At 40.3% G+C, this 15110-nt stretch overlaps 1 protein-coding gene across 3 annotated transcripts; it reads right to left on the bottom strand.

Moving 5' to 3' along the window:
- Positions 1-1525: 1525 nt before the first annotated feature.
- Positions 1526-14187, bottom strand: RIT1 (Ras like without CAAX 1). Of its 3 annotated transcripts, none has more exons than XM_004436182.3 (6): positions 14033-14187; positions 13415-13562; positions 13192-13248; positions 9860-9933; positions 9446-9637; positions 1526-8115 (listed from the first exon to the last, which is right to left on the bottom strand). In XM_004436182.3, exons 2-6 carry the CDS (start codon positions 13518-13520, stop codon positions 7885-7887), a joined length of 660 nt encoding a protein of 219 aa, XP_004436239.1. In that variant the 5' UTR covers positions 13521-13562; positions 14033-14187; the 3' UTR covers positions 1526-7884. The 3 variants fall into 3 exon arrangements, with proteins under 3 accessions (XP_004436239.1, XP_087298071.1, XP_087298068.1); XM_087441945.1 differs by having other exon boundaries at positions 14092-14115; XM_087441942.1 differs by lacking the exon at positions 14033-14187 and adding an exon at positions 13711-13848.
- Between the last annotated feature and the right edge of the window lie 923 nt (positions 14188-15110).

Here is a 15110-nt window from a genome sequence, read left to right as displayed (position 1 = left end):
CTCTGACATTCAGTGTTACCTTAATCCTAAGGCTTTTATGATGTTTATAGAACCACTTCCAGGGCTCTGTGCTTCCCCGTTCACTTCCGGGGGAAAGAGGAGATTGCTACCCGACCTCTCCCAGAAAAATAAGGTAGACCATTCCCCGAAGCCTCTAGGAGTCTCTCCTCTAATCTTGCTGGTCCAAAATGTGTCACATGGTCATTTCTGAACCAATCACAGGCAAGGAAGATAGGATTATCTTTAGGCCATTTAGGACTGTCCTGGAACTGAGTATGGGAAATGGGTGTATTCTTAAATAAAATGCCATTTCCTTTGGAAGGAGAAATGGATGCTGGGTGGGCAACGAACAAAGAACACCACAGTGTTTGCTATTGTACCTTTCAATCCAAAGTATTTTCTCCTGTGGTCTCCTTATAAGAAACTCTCAGAGAAGAGTTGCCAACCTGCTAAGTGCCTCACATTCTGATCTCATCCATCCCCCATACCTTGTGGTTTGAAAAAAAGCCTAGTGCTTGGAGTCTTCCTTAAATAATTCAAGAGCAACATAAGTTTAGCCAGAGGGCATAATTTTTCAGAAAGCTGAGGACATTATCTATGCTTAAGCAGCATAACTTTTATAAGATAGTTAACTGGAGAGTATCCCAATTGCCTAATTCCATGCTAGGTTAAATACCACCTTCTGAGCACCGCTAAGAAATGCTCAAAACTCTGCTTGGCATTCAGGAACAAACTCCTAGAGGAGGTTGTAAGGCACAATAGGCCAGGAATAGATGTGCTAACAGAAAAATCTGGATAATAGCCTGGGAACTCATTAACTGCTTTCGTGTTCAAGCCTTGGGGAGCTGGTAATTCACCTCAAATGTTACATTAAACCTCAATTTAATTGAAAAGCTCTGAAAGGGCCACAAAAAGGGACTCATTTTCTTTTTAATAATAATAGCTAAACAGCTAACGTGATTGAATGTTTACCAATGCAGGGCACTGTTTTAAGCACTTTACTCATTTAAAACTCATTTAATCCTTCCAACAACCCTGATGGATATGTGCTGTTATTATTCTCATTTAACAGATGAGAAAACTAAAGTCCAGAGAGTTTAAATGACTTGTTCCAAGTTACACAGCTCATAAGAAATGGAGCCTGGATGCGCAGTATGGCAGTCTGACTCCAGAACCTATGTTTTTCTACTGTCGCTACTGGTAGCAACTTCAAAGAAAGATGCAAACAGAACTTAATGGGAAGTAATGCAAATTAGACTGTGCTCATGATCTTGATGCCAATGTCCTCAAGCATGTTTTAGAGGGTCACTTGCAATAGTATGAAAGTGGACATTTTCATGATTTCATTCACTACACCAAGTCGGCCTCTTCTCAGGCATGTTTCCAAGTTAACATTTAATTATTGTTCACCAAGCAGTTGAAATTTCTACTTGTCCTTTACCCCTTCTCACTTTCTCATCATTTGATCCAAATCTCTGACATGAGATTTTGCACACTAGAATTAGAGGTGCCCAAAGAACAGAACTGAGACTCCAAGCTTGTTTTTATTCATTTTTGAGTTCCCAACACTCAGTACAATGCCTGGCACGCAGCAGACACTCCATAAAGGTTTGTTCAAGGAAGACAGACAGGCAGGAACAAACTGCTGTCTAGGAAGCAGACCTAAAGCAAACATGAAAAGACTTTGCCTCTTCTTCTTACTTATTCTGAGTCAGAGTTTCAACAGAAGTTTGGTCTAGAGTTGAGTTTTGTTTTTGTTATTGTTTTTTGGGGGGTGGTGGGTGGATATTACCTGCAACTAGACCCACATATTCTCTTGAGGAGTCTAAGGATATGAAAATAAGAGTGGCCATAATGTTTTGGGTGGGACTGTGCAAGTTATTTCTAACTAAATTGATGTGCATGCACGCCTTCCTGCCAGCAGAGATTTTATGTTGGATTACACTGTATTTGAGCACATATTTGGACTCACCTTCATATAAACCATCAACTTCTCTGCTTCCACTCCCTTACCTACACACTCCTCTGCGAGGAAACTAGGGAAACCATCTGGTAGGGGATGTTTCTGGAGCTACTTTCTTCTGGCTCAGAGCAAACTGTAATAAACTCTAGCAATACCCAGCTCTGGGAAAGGCAGGAAATGACACATGTCCCCACCCCAGCAGCTTTTGTTAAAAAAACTGAGTGACTTCATGATATGATCATGTGTGCTGAGGAATGTACACTCTGAACCAAAAGCTGCTCATCACGGTTTTTGGGGTGTTTTTTAAGCAAGGACTATTAGACAAAGCTAAAACATTTCAGTAATTTTGTTTCAAGGCCAATTCATGTTTAAAAGTTGATTGGAAATTTCAGAATATCCCAAACATTAAGACCTAAAAGTCCTTTGTTCTATCCAGTAGTTTCCTTCATAACAAGGCATGAGTTTATTTTTCTTGCGTGTCCCCACAGCCAAATCCCTTGTTTCCTTACTTGTGAACTATTGCAGCATCCTTCTTGTTGCTTACTCCCAGCTGCTCCCCATCCCCACACCATTCTGTATATTGCCACTAAAATTTTCCCCACCTGGTAACTACAGCCTATCATTGCTTTACACAGTCCTCCAGTGATCTCCCAAGACACTGTGACATCATCCAGCTCAGTGATTCCTGAACTAGGAATGGCTGCACTCAGAATCACCTGGGGAGGTTTTTGTTTTAATATAGATTCCTGGGTCCTATCAGAGATCTATCAGATCCAAATTTTCAGAGGCTGAGAAAATGAAAAACAAAACAACTCTCCAGCTGTTTTTGATCCAGAATAACCAGGTATTTGGGAACCCTACACACCTCAGTCCGGCCTTCACGGCTTTTCACCCAATTAGTCCTGCTCTATTGGTCTCTTGCTATATCAGCTCTTACCCTTTAACCTCAAGCTTGCTTCTCGACACCCATTCCAGGTACAACACGAGTCCTGACTTTCCCACTCTCAAATCCTGCATCGGAGTTCTCCTACATACGTGACTCTTGACTTTCCTGTTGTTCCAAGTCACACTTTTTGTCCTCTCCAAACTACAATTTTGAGAAATTTCCATGGTCTAATTCCACCTACCAATTCAATCCTAGATCTTTCAATGTATTCTTTTAATCAGTCAATGTAATGTCTCTGTTTTTATGTTGCCTATTTATTGCCCTGTCTTCCCAATCAATAACGCCCCAGGAGCAGAAACCACGTGTTATAAGTCTTTGGTTACGTTAACTATCTCATTTTAGCCTAAGGAAGCTGGCCACGCCCCAGCCCTGACCATCTGGACAGTGAAGGGAAAGAGGTCTGCAAGGCTCTATAGGTGGGTTGACTCACTTATGCTATCTGACCACATTTCCTAAAAACTAAAATCCATCCTGGTTCCTCCAGGCCATACTGGGTCCTGTGCTCCTAAATAGTGATGCCAAACAGGAGGCAAGTCAATTCAATTCAACTCATCAAAGGAGAATGTGCTTTCTGCAGACAAGAGCTAAGGCAGCTTTAGCTTTCTTCATGGATATGGGTGCAGTCTAGACAAACAGGCGAACAGCACACCACTGAAGCACAGTTTAATAAACCAAGGAAGAATAGCAACAGACTCATCTCCCAACTTTCACTGAAAAAAATTGGTCAAAACTTGAGTAAAATACAAATCCAGTTGCTATTTTCTTTACTTATTTATTCTAATTCATGCTATAGCTATTTTTTTTTAATTTTATTTATTTATTTTTCCCCCAAAGCCCCAGTAGATAGTTGTATGTCATAGCTGCACATCTTTCTAGTTGCTGTATGTGGGACGCGGCCTCAGCATGGCTGGAGAAGCAGTGCGTTGCTGCACGCCCGGGATCCGAACCCGGGCTGCCAGCAGCGGAGCGTGCGCACTTAACCGCTAAGCCACGGGGCCGGCCCTCACAGCAATTCTTAGTGAGGAGACAGGGGAGAAAGATAAAATTAATTTGTGCAATGAGAACATTTAGAGCACACAGTGATAATCTCTTTAGTCAGAGAACTAGGATTTCCAACTACTTCCCTGTATGGTAATATCACCTAAGTTTCAGTTCCAGCTGAGCTGATGAAATGTGGGAAGAGCAATTTGAAAATAAATTTTAATTTGAAGCTTGAGCAAATCCAGGATTACTGCAAATCTATTTTGAGTATTGAACCATCTTTTAAAGCAAGTGCTTGTCAAAGTTAATAAGGACTCCTAAAAAATAAGACTTCACATTTTTCTGTCTCACCCTTCTCAAGATTGAGTTTGGAAAAAGTGCAAGACTATCAATTATTTATCATGAGCTTTAGCTCCCATTAGCTATTCAAGAGTCAGCTCTGGCCATACCAATTCCTTCCTTCTTTGAATTAATATAACGTTTCCAGTTTGAAGCACATAATCTACTACTTTAAGATTGATCTCGGGCCGGCCCCACGGCTTGGCGGTTAAGTGCGCGCGCTCCGCTGCTGGCAACCCGGGTTCGGATCCCCGCTGCGCACCGACGCACCGCTTCTCCAGCCATGCTGAGGCCACGTCCCACATACAGCAACTAGAAGGGTGTGCAGCTATGACATACAACTATCTACTGGGGCTTTGGGGAAATGAAAAGGGAGGAGGATTGGCAATAGATGTTAGCTCAGAGCCGGTCTTCCTCAGCAAAAAGAGGAGGATTAGCATGGATGTTAGCTCAGGGCTGATCTTCCTCACAAAAAAAAAAAAAAAAAGATTGATCTCTAGTTTTGTATATGTAAATTTTATCAAAGCTCATGAGCAGGGATATATTTCTTTGAATTCCTCACAGCTCTTAAAACAGTGTTTAGGGCACAGAAGAGGCTCGTAAATACTTTGACTGTAATTTCATTGCCTACCCTAACAGACAGAGGTTACATTAGAAAATGGAATGCTGCTCATCCATTCCTCATGTGGTGGACCACACTGACAGTTACTGACCAGTCAATAAATGTTAAATAATGAAGACACAAAAATACATTCCCTTAATGTCCAAACTAAGTCCTCTCTACCAACACTGACGCCCATTTAGAGTAGTGGCGATAAAGGAAATGACCTTCACATAAAAAATTATTCCTCATTCTCTCACATTTAATATACATACTTGAAACAACTTTAACCCTTGATCAGGGGCAAATCACTACCATTTTCAATGTGTGTTTTTCCTGTCTCCCCACGCAAGAGGTAATCTCCGAATGAAGCAGCATTCCATTGCATGCTCCCTAGCACTTGGCACAAGTGTTCTGTACATGGTGGGCACTCAATTTTTTTTAATCAATATTTTCCAGAATATAAAATCTCATGGTATTAAATTTTTTTCTTAAAATGATCCTTTACAATGATTCCAAACATTTTTTACCCACACATAGGTAAGTAAAGGAAAAGCCCAACAAGTTGTTTAAAAGTTTTGTATTGTGTCATACAAACTGTCTTCATATACAAGTGCATAAGTGAAAAACTTTTCTCTCCCCTCTCCTCCCCAAACATCACAGTAGACCAATTCTTGCTAATATATCATGAAGTTAAAACATATATCCCTTTGTGAATTCTAAACAGCTAATTCTAGAGACTAGCTTCTAAATTTTGTAATTTACCAATCTAGTATGGACATGAACAGTTCCAGTGCTTTTCAACTTGTCCCTGAATTTTTCTCTCTTCAAAGTTCCAGGCAGTAATTGATTTTAATGCCCTCAAATTGGATAAAGCTGACTACTTAGAGCTTATAAATTATATCACTAAAAACAGAGCTACGACTTACACGTATTATACCCCTCATACTATTTAGCACCATGAATAGAATTCTCAATACTAATTAATGGGCTAATTAATCCAACGATCAAAATAATGACAGTGATAGTCTTAAAAGACACTAATTTGTTATTTTTCTTATATACAATACAGATTCCCTCCTGTTTTACAGATCTTTCTAGCAATGTTCTCTGCTGCTTTGACTATCTCAAATAATGATATAGCTGTCAACTTCTTCCTTGCTGCTAACAACAATTCCATAGGTCATTAGTAACGAGAAGCTAAGGCATTAAACTTAAAAGGCTCCAAGCTAGTTTAAATGTTGTGAAATACTGTTAAAATAGAATTGCACTGTATTTCTTTTCACGCTTCTCCAAAGTGCTATGATTCCTGAAAGACTTTTGTCCTGCATAGATTCAGATTCTGGGTCTTTCACTTTTGGATGGCTTAAGTACCATAAAACATGATTTATTTGGTGGCAAAATCATTTCCAGGAGTTTGAAAAGGGACCACTACACAGCTAAAAGAGTTACAATCATCACTTTTCTTTAAACCTAGAACATATACCACTGACTATAAGGAAAAACACAACAACCCTGTCTTTCTGCCTGTAATAGAAATGGAAAACAGTAATTTGAGCTGTGTGCTTTTAAGTGGTGCTACATAAAGTCATGTTTTTAGAGTTTAAAGTGGACACAAACACTGCTTCAGTGACATTTAATGTTCAATATAGACTACATTACTCTTAGCACTTTTGCACTTAATCTCCACACATAACAAATTCAGATATCAAAATAATCCTGATTCTAAAAGGGAGAACTCACCACCAATATTTAAAGCTGTTTCTTCCCAGGACAACAGTTTCTCAACTATGCACAGGTATCAAAGTGGTATTCTCTTAGGCTAAGTTTTGTCAAGGCTCAGACTACCCTGAGCTGAACTTAGCAAGGTCCTTGTAAAGAAATCTTCAATGAGAAACTCAACATATGGGAATTTTAAAGCTTCAAGACTGGCTCATTAAACAGAAATACCACAGGCTTTCTTCGAGCAGTGAGTCTAGTGATTGTCAACGTCAAGGAGGCACATACACAATTTTACTCAAACTCCTGATGTCACTTCTGTATGGAAAATGCAGTCAGTCTGACGAAGGGTCTAAAAACCATTTTGCCAGGCCTACCTCTTCTAAAGATCACGGGGAAGCTAAGGGAAAACATGAGGAAGCAATTATTTTAAATATATTGGTGCGTGCATATCCAGCGAAAAAAATGAACCTGCACAAGGCAATGGCTGTCCCAACCAAGGATTTAGATTAAACGATAGTTTAGTAATCCAGTAATGGTTCCCGAAGTGTTTACCTTTGAAGCTAAAGAAAGGCAAACCCTGAAAGGAAGAGTAAAATAACCTCATAAGAGAAAGCTTCATTACATTTTATATGCTTCTGTTTGTTCTCATCTACCCAGCGCATCTGGGTCAAACGTGTACTTCTTAGAAGAGCCAGGTTCATATGGGAATACTGTTCTGATCCTACCTTTTGCTAGCCAAGTTCCTGCAAACAAATGGCCTGATTTCCCCAAATCTCATCACTCCATTATCTGCAACAGGAGACAGTTCCACGGCTATTTGCTGAACGTTAGCACCGATCTCTTTAGCACAGATTTCCCTCTATGATTTTGTTCTGTCTCCAGGAAGCAATAGAATAGAAAAGACTGAAGTCCTTCTCTGGGATAGTCCCAGGAAACTGGAGTTGAAAGATAATGTGGAGTAGTGCACGGCAAAAAATTCCTCTTGTGAGCTTAGTCAAACACACATGGTATACATATTCCCCTGGGTAGAAACAATTGACATTAATTAATTAATATCAGCAACAGGACCCAAAACATGGGTGATCAAATTCTAATGAGACAATTTAAAAGTAGACAGTGCTCCACTGGGTTAATAAATCAGAATTAGCTAAGAGACAATATTTTAAATACCACATCATTGAAAACTCCTAGTAGGCATGTTCCCTTCATCAGTTACTTTTAAAATAACGGTCATAACAGGAGAAAGAGCAAGCACCATGCTCACTAATGCAGGTTACTGGACTGCTTTGATTAAGCACTGCAGTTCACAGATAAACACTCCACATCTTCCCTTCAAGTTATTGAATCTTTCTTCTTCCGGAATGGTGATTTTAGTCTCCTCCATACACTGTTTCTGGGTTTAGATTTTTTCTCCATGGCCAGTACTGCCTCTTTCTCTTTCCTACGTATCTCCCGTACAAGGGCATGGAATACATCATCGATGTAGTAGCGGTAGGCAGCAGAGGTCTCAAAAAAGGGACAGCTAAATTCTCGGGCCAAAGCCAATCCTTCTTCCTTGGTGACCTTTAAAAATGTAAACATGAGAAAATTTATAGTGGTAACAGTGGAAAACAATTACAACTGCCCCAAAAAGTGAAAGGGCTACCTTAACAGGAAGAGGGCTCCTCAACTCTGGAGGTGTTCAAGTAGAGTGTAGTGATTTTTGTAATGTTGGGAGGCTGGATTACATGACTTCTAAGATTTCTTCTGCCTTCAAATTATGTGATTCTATTTCTAGTCTATTTTAAAGATAACTTTTTGGGACAGGGAATAGTTATAGATATCAAATATGCCATTTTAATTTTCTTCATACTTTTCATTTTAAGAAGTAAAACACAAGGCAAAGAAATATATACTTAAACTACCATACTAAAAACTATAAGGAACCTAAAATCGATATATCCAATTATGGAAACACCGTAATTTCTCCTACTTTTGGACATTTAGACTTTTTCTAATTTTGTGCTACCATAAATAGCCTGGCAACAAATATTTTATATATAAATCCCAGAACAGATTTTTCAAATGGGAATTAACTGAGAAGCATTAATGAATTTAACTACTGTCAAACTACTTCCAAAAGGTTTATACCATTCATGGCTTCCAGTAGTAGTTATGAATGTTTTACTACACCTTCAAGTCTACACCAAACAGCAAAATTTAAAACATTGTTGCTAACTTGAAAGGTATCACTTACTCTAAAATCCTCTACAATTTCTCTTACTCTCCCCTTCCAAGGCTCATAATCCTCACCATTAGGAAGTATATCTTGAAGTCTAACCCAAGTTTCTCCCGTTACAACATAAACAGATTTATTTCTGAGGTTTTAGGAACTGACTATTCCATGGTCCAACACTTAATGGGTATTCTATTTGTCATCTGATTACTATCCTGTGGATTTTGTCTTGTAAACTGATTCCCAAAATCCAGATTTTATCCAAAATAATAGAAAATTAGTAGATATAGGGAAATTTTCAAGGTTAGGGAGAAGCTAATTTTTAATTTTTATTTTAAGGCAAAGGAATCTATAAACCGAGAAACAAAAATGACTAATCCCACAAGATGACAGCATTTTTTTTTTTTTTTTTGAGGAGGATCAGCCCTGAGCTAACATCTGATGCCAATCCTCTTTTTTTTTTTTTTGGCTAAGGCAGATTGGCCCTGGGCTAACGTCTTTGCCCACCTTCCTCTACATTATATGGGACGCCGCCACACCACAGCTTGGCAAGCGGTGCGTCAGTCCGCGCCTAAGATCCAAACCTGCAAACCCCAGGCCGCCGCAGCAGAGCACATGTACTTCACTGCTACGCCACCCGGCCCGCCCCAACAACAGCATTTTCAACTCTATCCTCACCTGCCTTAGCTGCTTTAAGTCAGACTTGTTTCCCACAAGAACCACAGGTGTATCATCAGTCCGTCGAACTCGATAAATAAGCTGTTTAAACTCCCGAACTTCATGGAAACTTCGACGATCAGTGATAGAATAACAGATGATAAACCCTTCTCCTGCCCTCATGTACTGATCCCGCATGGCTGTAAACTCTGCCTGGAGGGAAACAAGGTCATTAATGTATTGATGCAACCTAGAACTACACACACATTAGCTATTTATTTCAGATTAAAGAAGAGATATGTTGATTACCTGCTATCCTGAGTCAGAGTGCATGAAAAATTAAAGAGATGAACTAGTGATCTTCTTTGCATAAGCCTTCCCTCCCCTTCACTAGAGTGAAAAGACTTTTACTCATAGCATTCTGGGATTTAATACCTGTCCAGCCGTATCCAAAATGTCCAGATTGGCAGGCTCGTCATCAATACGGATCCGGATTTTATAAGCATCTTCTACAGGAGGGAAGAAAGGTGTCTATAAACTCATAAACACAGGAATATGCAGCCTTATTTTAAAATCTGTCTTATGGAAAAGCAGATTACACAGTTCTTTAAGTGCCCAAATTTTCTAAGGAAGCATGCTAAATCCATTAAGATAAATAAATTAGGTCTTCAACCAAGGTTTTAATTTTTTTTCCACATAAGTGATGATGTAAGTTTATCTATAGCTTAAGTTTATAAGACTTCACCTACAATTCTAAGCTAAAAAAGGACTCTGAGAGATCTTTTTAAAAATATTAGGCCAGAAAAGTAACTTTACCATTTATTAAAGTTATTAGATGCCAGGTATTATACTAAGTAATCTATATACATTAACTCATTCAATAGTCATAATAATCCAATGAGGTAGGTATCATTATCTCCATTTTACAGATACAGAAAATTAAATTCTAAAATATTAAATGTGTTCCCCATATTACAGTTTATTAATGATATAACCAGAATTAAAACCAAGAGCTGCTTGACTCAAAAGCCTTATGTACTTAACCATATGCTATAGTTCCTCCTAATTTTAATACTATAGAAAAAACAAAAATCATAACTTATTTTACTATTTTCTAAATAATCCATATTGCTCCTTTATGAAAGCAAATTTCTTTATGCATATTATTATAGTAACCTTGGAAAATATACGAAAGTAAAAAAGAAGAGAAAAAGCCCACTCAACATTTCCATCATTCAAACAACTGCTGCTTATATCCTGATGTATTTCCTTTTTTTTTTTTTTTGTGAGGAAGATCAGCCCTGAGCTAACATCCATGCTAATTCTCCTCTCTTTTGCTGAGGAAGACCGGCTCTGAGCTAACATCTATTGCCAATCCTCCTCCTTTTTTTTTTTTTTACCCCATAAAGCCACAGTAGATAGTTGTATGTCACAGTTGCACATCCTTCTAGTTGCTGTATGTAGGACGCGGCCTCAGCATGGCCGGAGAAGCAATGCGTTGGTGCACGCCCGGGATCCGAACCCCGGGCCACCGGTAGCACAGCGCGAGCACTTAACCGCTAAGCCACAGGGCCAGCCCTGTATTTCCTTTTAATACTTTTTCTTGATCCCTTGTTTCTGACTCTTCCTCAAAGATGAAGAGTCCACTATATCAATGTTTCCCAAACTACAGGTCAGGATCCTTTAGGATTAGCGAGTTGTGAATGAATTTAATGGGTTGGGACCAGCATTAAAATAAACAAGCAGAAACCTAAACTAAAACAGAGTGTACTACACACCACATGTAGTGAGGTAACTATAGTTTCATGATATTTTAATTACCTATACATATGTGCACATGTATACATATATGTACACACACACATACTTAGATGTATACTGATTACAATGTAAAGTTTTTCTTCTTAGAGTTACTAGCCAAAGTTTGAAACAAAATGCACTAAATCATAAACTCAATGTGGGCAGACACCACATCCTTTTGTTTACCACTGTACCCCCAGGGCCTACCACCGTGCCTGGCACATAATAGAAACTCAAAAAACATAGTATTTGCTGTTGAATCAGATAATATTGTCAGGAGAGTAGCCCATTTGGGGAAAAAAAAAATTGACAGATTCAAAAAAGTAACTCTTTCAGTGGACAAGCATATGAATTTTACTTTAAAGAAACGAAAAGATACTCCTGGAGCTCTAAGTAAATTATCCTAAGCCCTAAATTGATTTTATTCCTAGAATTCCCACCATAGTTTGAATCTCTGAACAATGTTCTAAATTTAATACAGTACATGAAAAAACAAAAACTGTTTCTATTTTCCCTAACCCACAGAAGCATCTACTATATAAAATAACCACACCCAAAGCTGGGATAGCATAGAACACTCCGGGGCCGGCCCGGTGGCGCAAGCGGTTAAGTGCGCGCGCTCCGCTGCGGCGGCCCGGGGTTCGCTGGTTTGGATCCCGGGCGCGCACCGACGCACTGCTTGGCAAGCCATGCTGTGGCGGCGTCCCATATAAAGTGGAGGAAGATGGGCACAGATGTTAGCCCAGGGCCGTCTTCCTCAGCAAAAAAAGAGGAGGATTGGCGGATGTTAGCACAGGGCTGATCTCCTCACAAAAAAAAAAAAAAAAAGCATAGAACACTCATTGGCTTTGTGGAAAACAGAGCAGCAGAGGCCTGACCCAATGGAAATCCTTTCTAGAAACCCAGTGATCCTGAGAGAAAGTGTCACATCCTGAAAATTCTAGTAGTATGGCAGACCTTCTGTGCCCTCCCCTATTCCCCACCCCCATTTTTCTTTTATCCTGAGATATAACCGCTTAGAATCAAACCTCCTTCCTTATGGTTCAGGAAGGACAGTAATGTTCTTAGTCCTTGTAGAGAATAGCAATTAAAATTTTTTTAAAAGGGCAAAACAGGGCCAGCCCCGTGGTGTAGCAGTTAAGTGCGCGTGCTCCGCTGCTGGTGGCCCGGGTTCAGATCCTGGGCGTGCACCGATGCACCACTTGTCAGGCCATGCTGCGGCGGTGTCCCATATAAAGTGGAGGAAGATGGGCACAGATGTTAGCTCAGGGCCAGTCTTCCTCAGCAAAAAGAGGAGGATTGGCATGGATGTTAGCTCAGGGCTGATCTTCCTCACAAAGAAAAAATAAAAATAAAAAGGCAAAACAAAATTACTTTTTACTTTAATAGTGTTTTGCCAACAATAGATTGTTAAGGATTATAAAAGTCATATGGGAGGACTTTACTACGTAATGAACTTGAGGTATAAGGAAGTAAATGAATGGCTTCGAGTGGAAGAAGTCCAGGCTCTGCAAGTTTGGGTTGTAAGAGTTCAGCAGGCTGGCTCTACTTGTTTTTCTGCTTCCTTTTGTGGAAGTTCAAACCAGCTGACTCATAGTTACAGAGTCAGACTCAAGGCAGACCCTTAGAGAAGTGACAGCAAAAGGCTTCTGTTAAGTGGTCTTTAAACTTTTCCTTTAATCTGGCAATAGAGTATACTAACCATAAAAATATGACAAAGAAAGTGCTCCATTAATGTTCAGTAAAAGACAGAGACTAAAGATGGCTTATGTACACACAGAGCTAAGGAAACATATAGGAAAAAGAAATATTCATTTGTTTACCAACTGCTATGGTACTCATTGTTAAATCCTGAATTAGACACCAAAAAAGGCTCAAAATATAAATAGTTAAAAACTGTTTCAAAAAGTGACACCAAGAAACTTTTATGGGGTTTATTTGGAAACCTAAGTGATAATTTGACTTACCAATGGTGGGATCATGATCTTCTGGGAATCGATGGCTGATGAACTGCATGGTCATGGCTTCAAAACAAGAAATGAAAGTTGACATCTATACAAAGGTGACCCACAGAAAGAATGTCAAGTATCAACATTGCATGATAGTCAGTCTCCCATTTGGTTTGGGTGGAGGTCATTTGTTTTAAGTACTTTTCATAGTCTTGTAAAATGGAAGAGAAATGTCACCTACCACTTTTCCCCACACCACCAGCACCCAGCATCACGAGTTTGTATTCCCGTGAGAGCCCTGCAGGGCTGCTACAGTGGCTACCACCTGGGCGACTTCCAGAATCCATTGTCCTCTTGGAGAATCTTGGGCTGCCCCGAGGAAAAGGCACCTGGAGAAAGAAGAAAATATTTAATCCAGGATGGAGACACCATGATGACAGTACTGGAGCCAGGGCCCTACCTCCTCACACTCCGTCCTATTACTCCTGCTCCCTACTGTAGTCTTTCTGGCGGCCCAAAGAAACCCCACATCCTCACCTTCCCTCCAGGACAGTTAAACGCATCACAGGTTTTCCGAATTACTTTTTCCAGAGAGGAAAATAAAGAGAGACAAAGAAATCTGGAATTTCTTTTCAGACTGGGGCACCAGCACAGCAGGGAGGAGGAGCTGAGAAAGCTGAGGTTTGGGGACCAAAGGAACACTCCCTTAGGCCGCAGGGGTCCTCTCATGCCTGCGGCACCGGAGGTCCCGCCCCCTCCCCCTTCTCCTGCGAGACAGCTCCCCTCCCTCAGCGCACCTCCGCCCGCCATCATGCCCCCTACCCCTCCGCTTCACGAGCCGAGCCCTCGTTCCTCGTACCCGTCGGGACCTGAAGGCCACGGCCGGTCAGTTCACCCACTTCGTCCTCCTTCACTCACCGCGAGGCTCCAGCACTGACCTGTGACCCCTCCCGCAGCCGGGGAAGATGGCGCCACCGGCCGTAGGGGCGGGGCTGCCCCGTGACGTCCGCCACCCGCCCCGCCCCCTCCGGGGAGGGCCAGCTCCCTTCCAGGTCCTCAAACCCAGTTCCGCGACTCACCGCAAAAGAAAGGCCGTTTGGTCGAGTCCCATACTCAGGGTGCCTGCGCGCGCGCGCACACACACGTTAAAACAAATTATAAAACAACCGTTTACACACAAGTCAAAAAAGAAAGGAGGATGTCATAACGGACACACAGGGGACCTCTAAAGTGAGTAACAAGTTACTCAATGCTGTTTGCGATAAAAGACGAATTTGGCCAAATGTAATGAGGAAACAAGAGGAAATGGGTACCCACCAAATCCTCCCAAAAAACCGGGCTGAGATCGTTTTCCACTTAATAGCAGAAAGAGCAAATTTTCTCAAAGGAACAGCTACAATGACTTCAGCTTTTGAAAACAGTTAACAGTCCAGCCTCCAAGAACAGAGGAATGTTCACAACATTCGAGTTAGACTAATCGGAGTTCTGTATTTTAAACATATATAAATAAGACATTTAAAAATTCGGTTGTTTTGTTTTAAACAAATGTACTACTCTCCCAGGTGGCCTTGAATTAAATACAGAAATAAGGTACTATCACTATATTCCTCTATTTAGGTAGCACACACAGGTATTAGAAGAAACTTGACACTGGGAAATTTTTCTGTTGAAGTTTCTGTCCTCTCTTCTTTTTTAAGAATGTTTTTCCAAGAATAATTTGTATTTCTTTTAAAAATGTTTCATTCACTCATTCCCTTGAACTATGTTCAATAAAGGAGGGCTAAAATATGAAATTGGAAAACATCCAGTATAATAATCTTTTATGTTTTCATCTGGACTTTTTAACTGTCGTCTTAATAGTTTGTAACATTGTGAAATTTTAGCTGTACATTATTATTTGTCCATCACCATATAAATTCCTCCTTTCACCCCTTGTG

This window comes from Ceratotherium simum, chromosome 2 (genome assembly GCF_057802395.1).
Source record: "Ceratotherium simum simum isolate JZ-2026a chromosome 2, ASM5780239v1, whole genome shotgun sequence".
NCBI classification, from domain to species: domain Eukaryota; kingdom Metazoa; phylum Chordata; class Mammalia; order Perissodactyla; family Rhinocerotidae; genus Ceratotherium; species Ceratotherium simum.
This window is presented reverse-complemented; position numbering and strand designations above follow the sequence as displayed.

What these genes read in the sequence shown, in the direction of transcription:
- RIT1 (XM_004436182.3), bottom strand. Translation starts at nt 13,520, where the DNA reads ATGGATTCTGGAAGTCGCCCAGGTGGTAGCCACTGTAGCAGCCCTGCA. An exon ending in TGGTGGTGTGGGGAAAAGTG is followed by an intron (nt 13,249 to 13,414) that starts GTAGGTGACATT and finishes CTTGTTTTGAAG; the next exon opens with CCATGACCATGCAGTTCATC. An exon ending in TTTTGGATACGGCTGGACAG is followed by an intron (nt 9,638 to 9,859) that starts GTATTAAATCCC and finishes GTTTCCCTCCAG; the next exon opens with GCAGAGTTTACAGCCATGCG.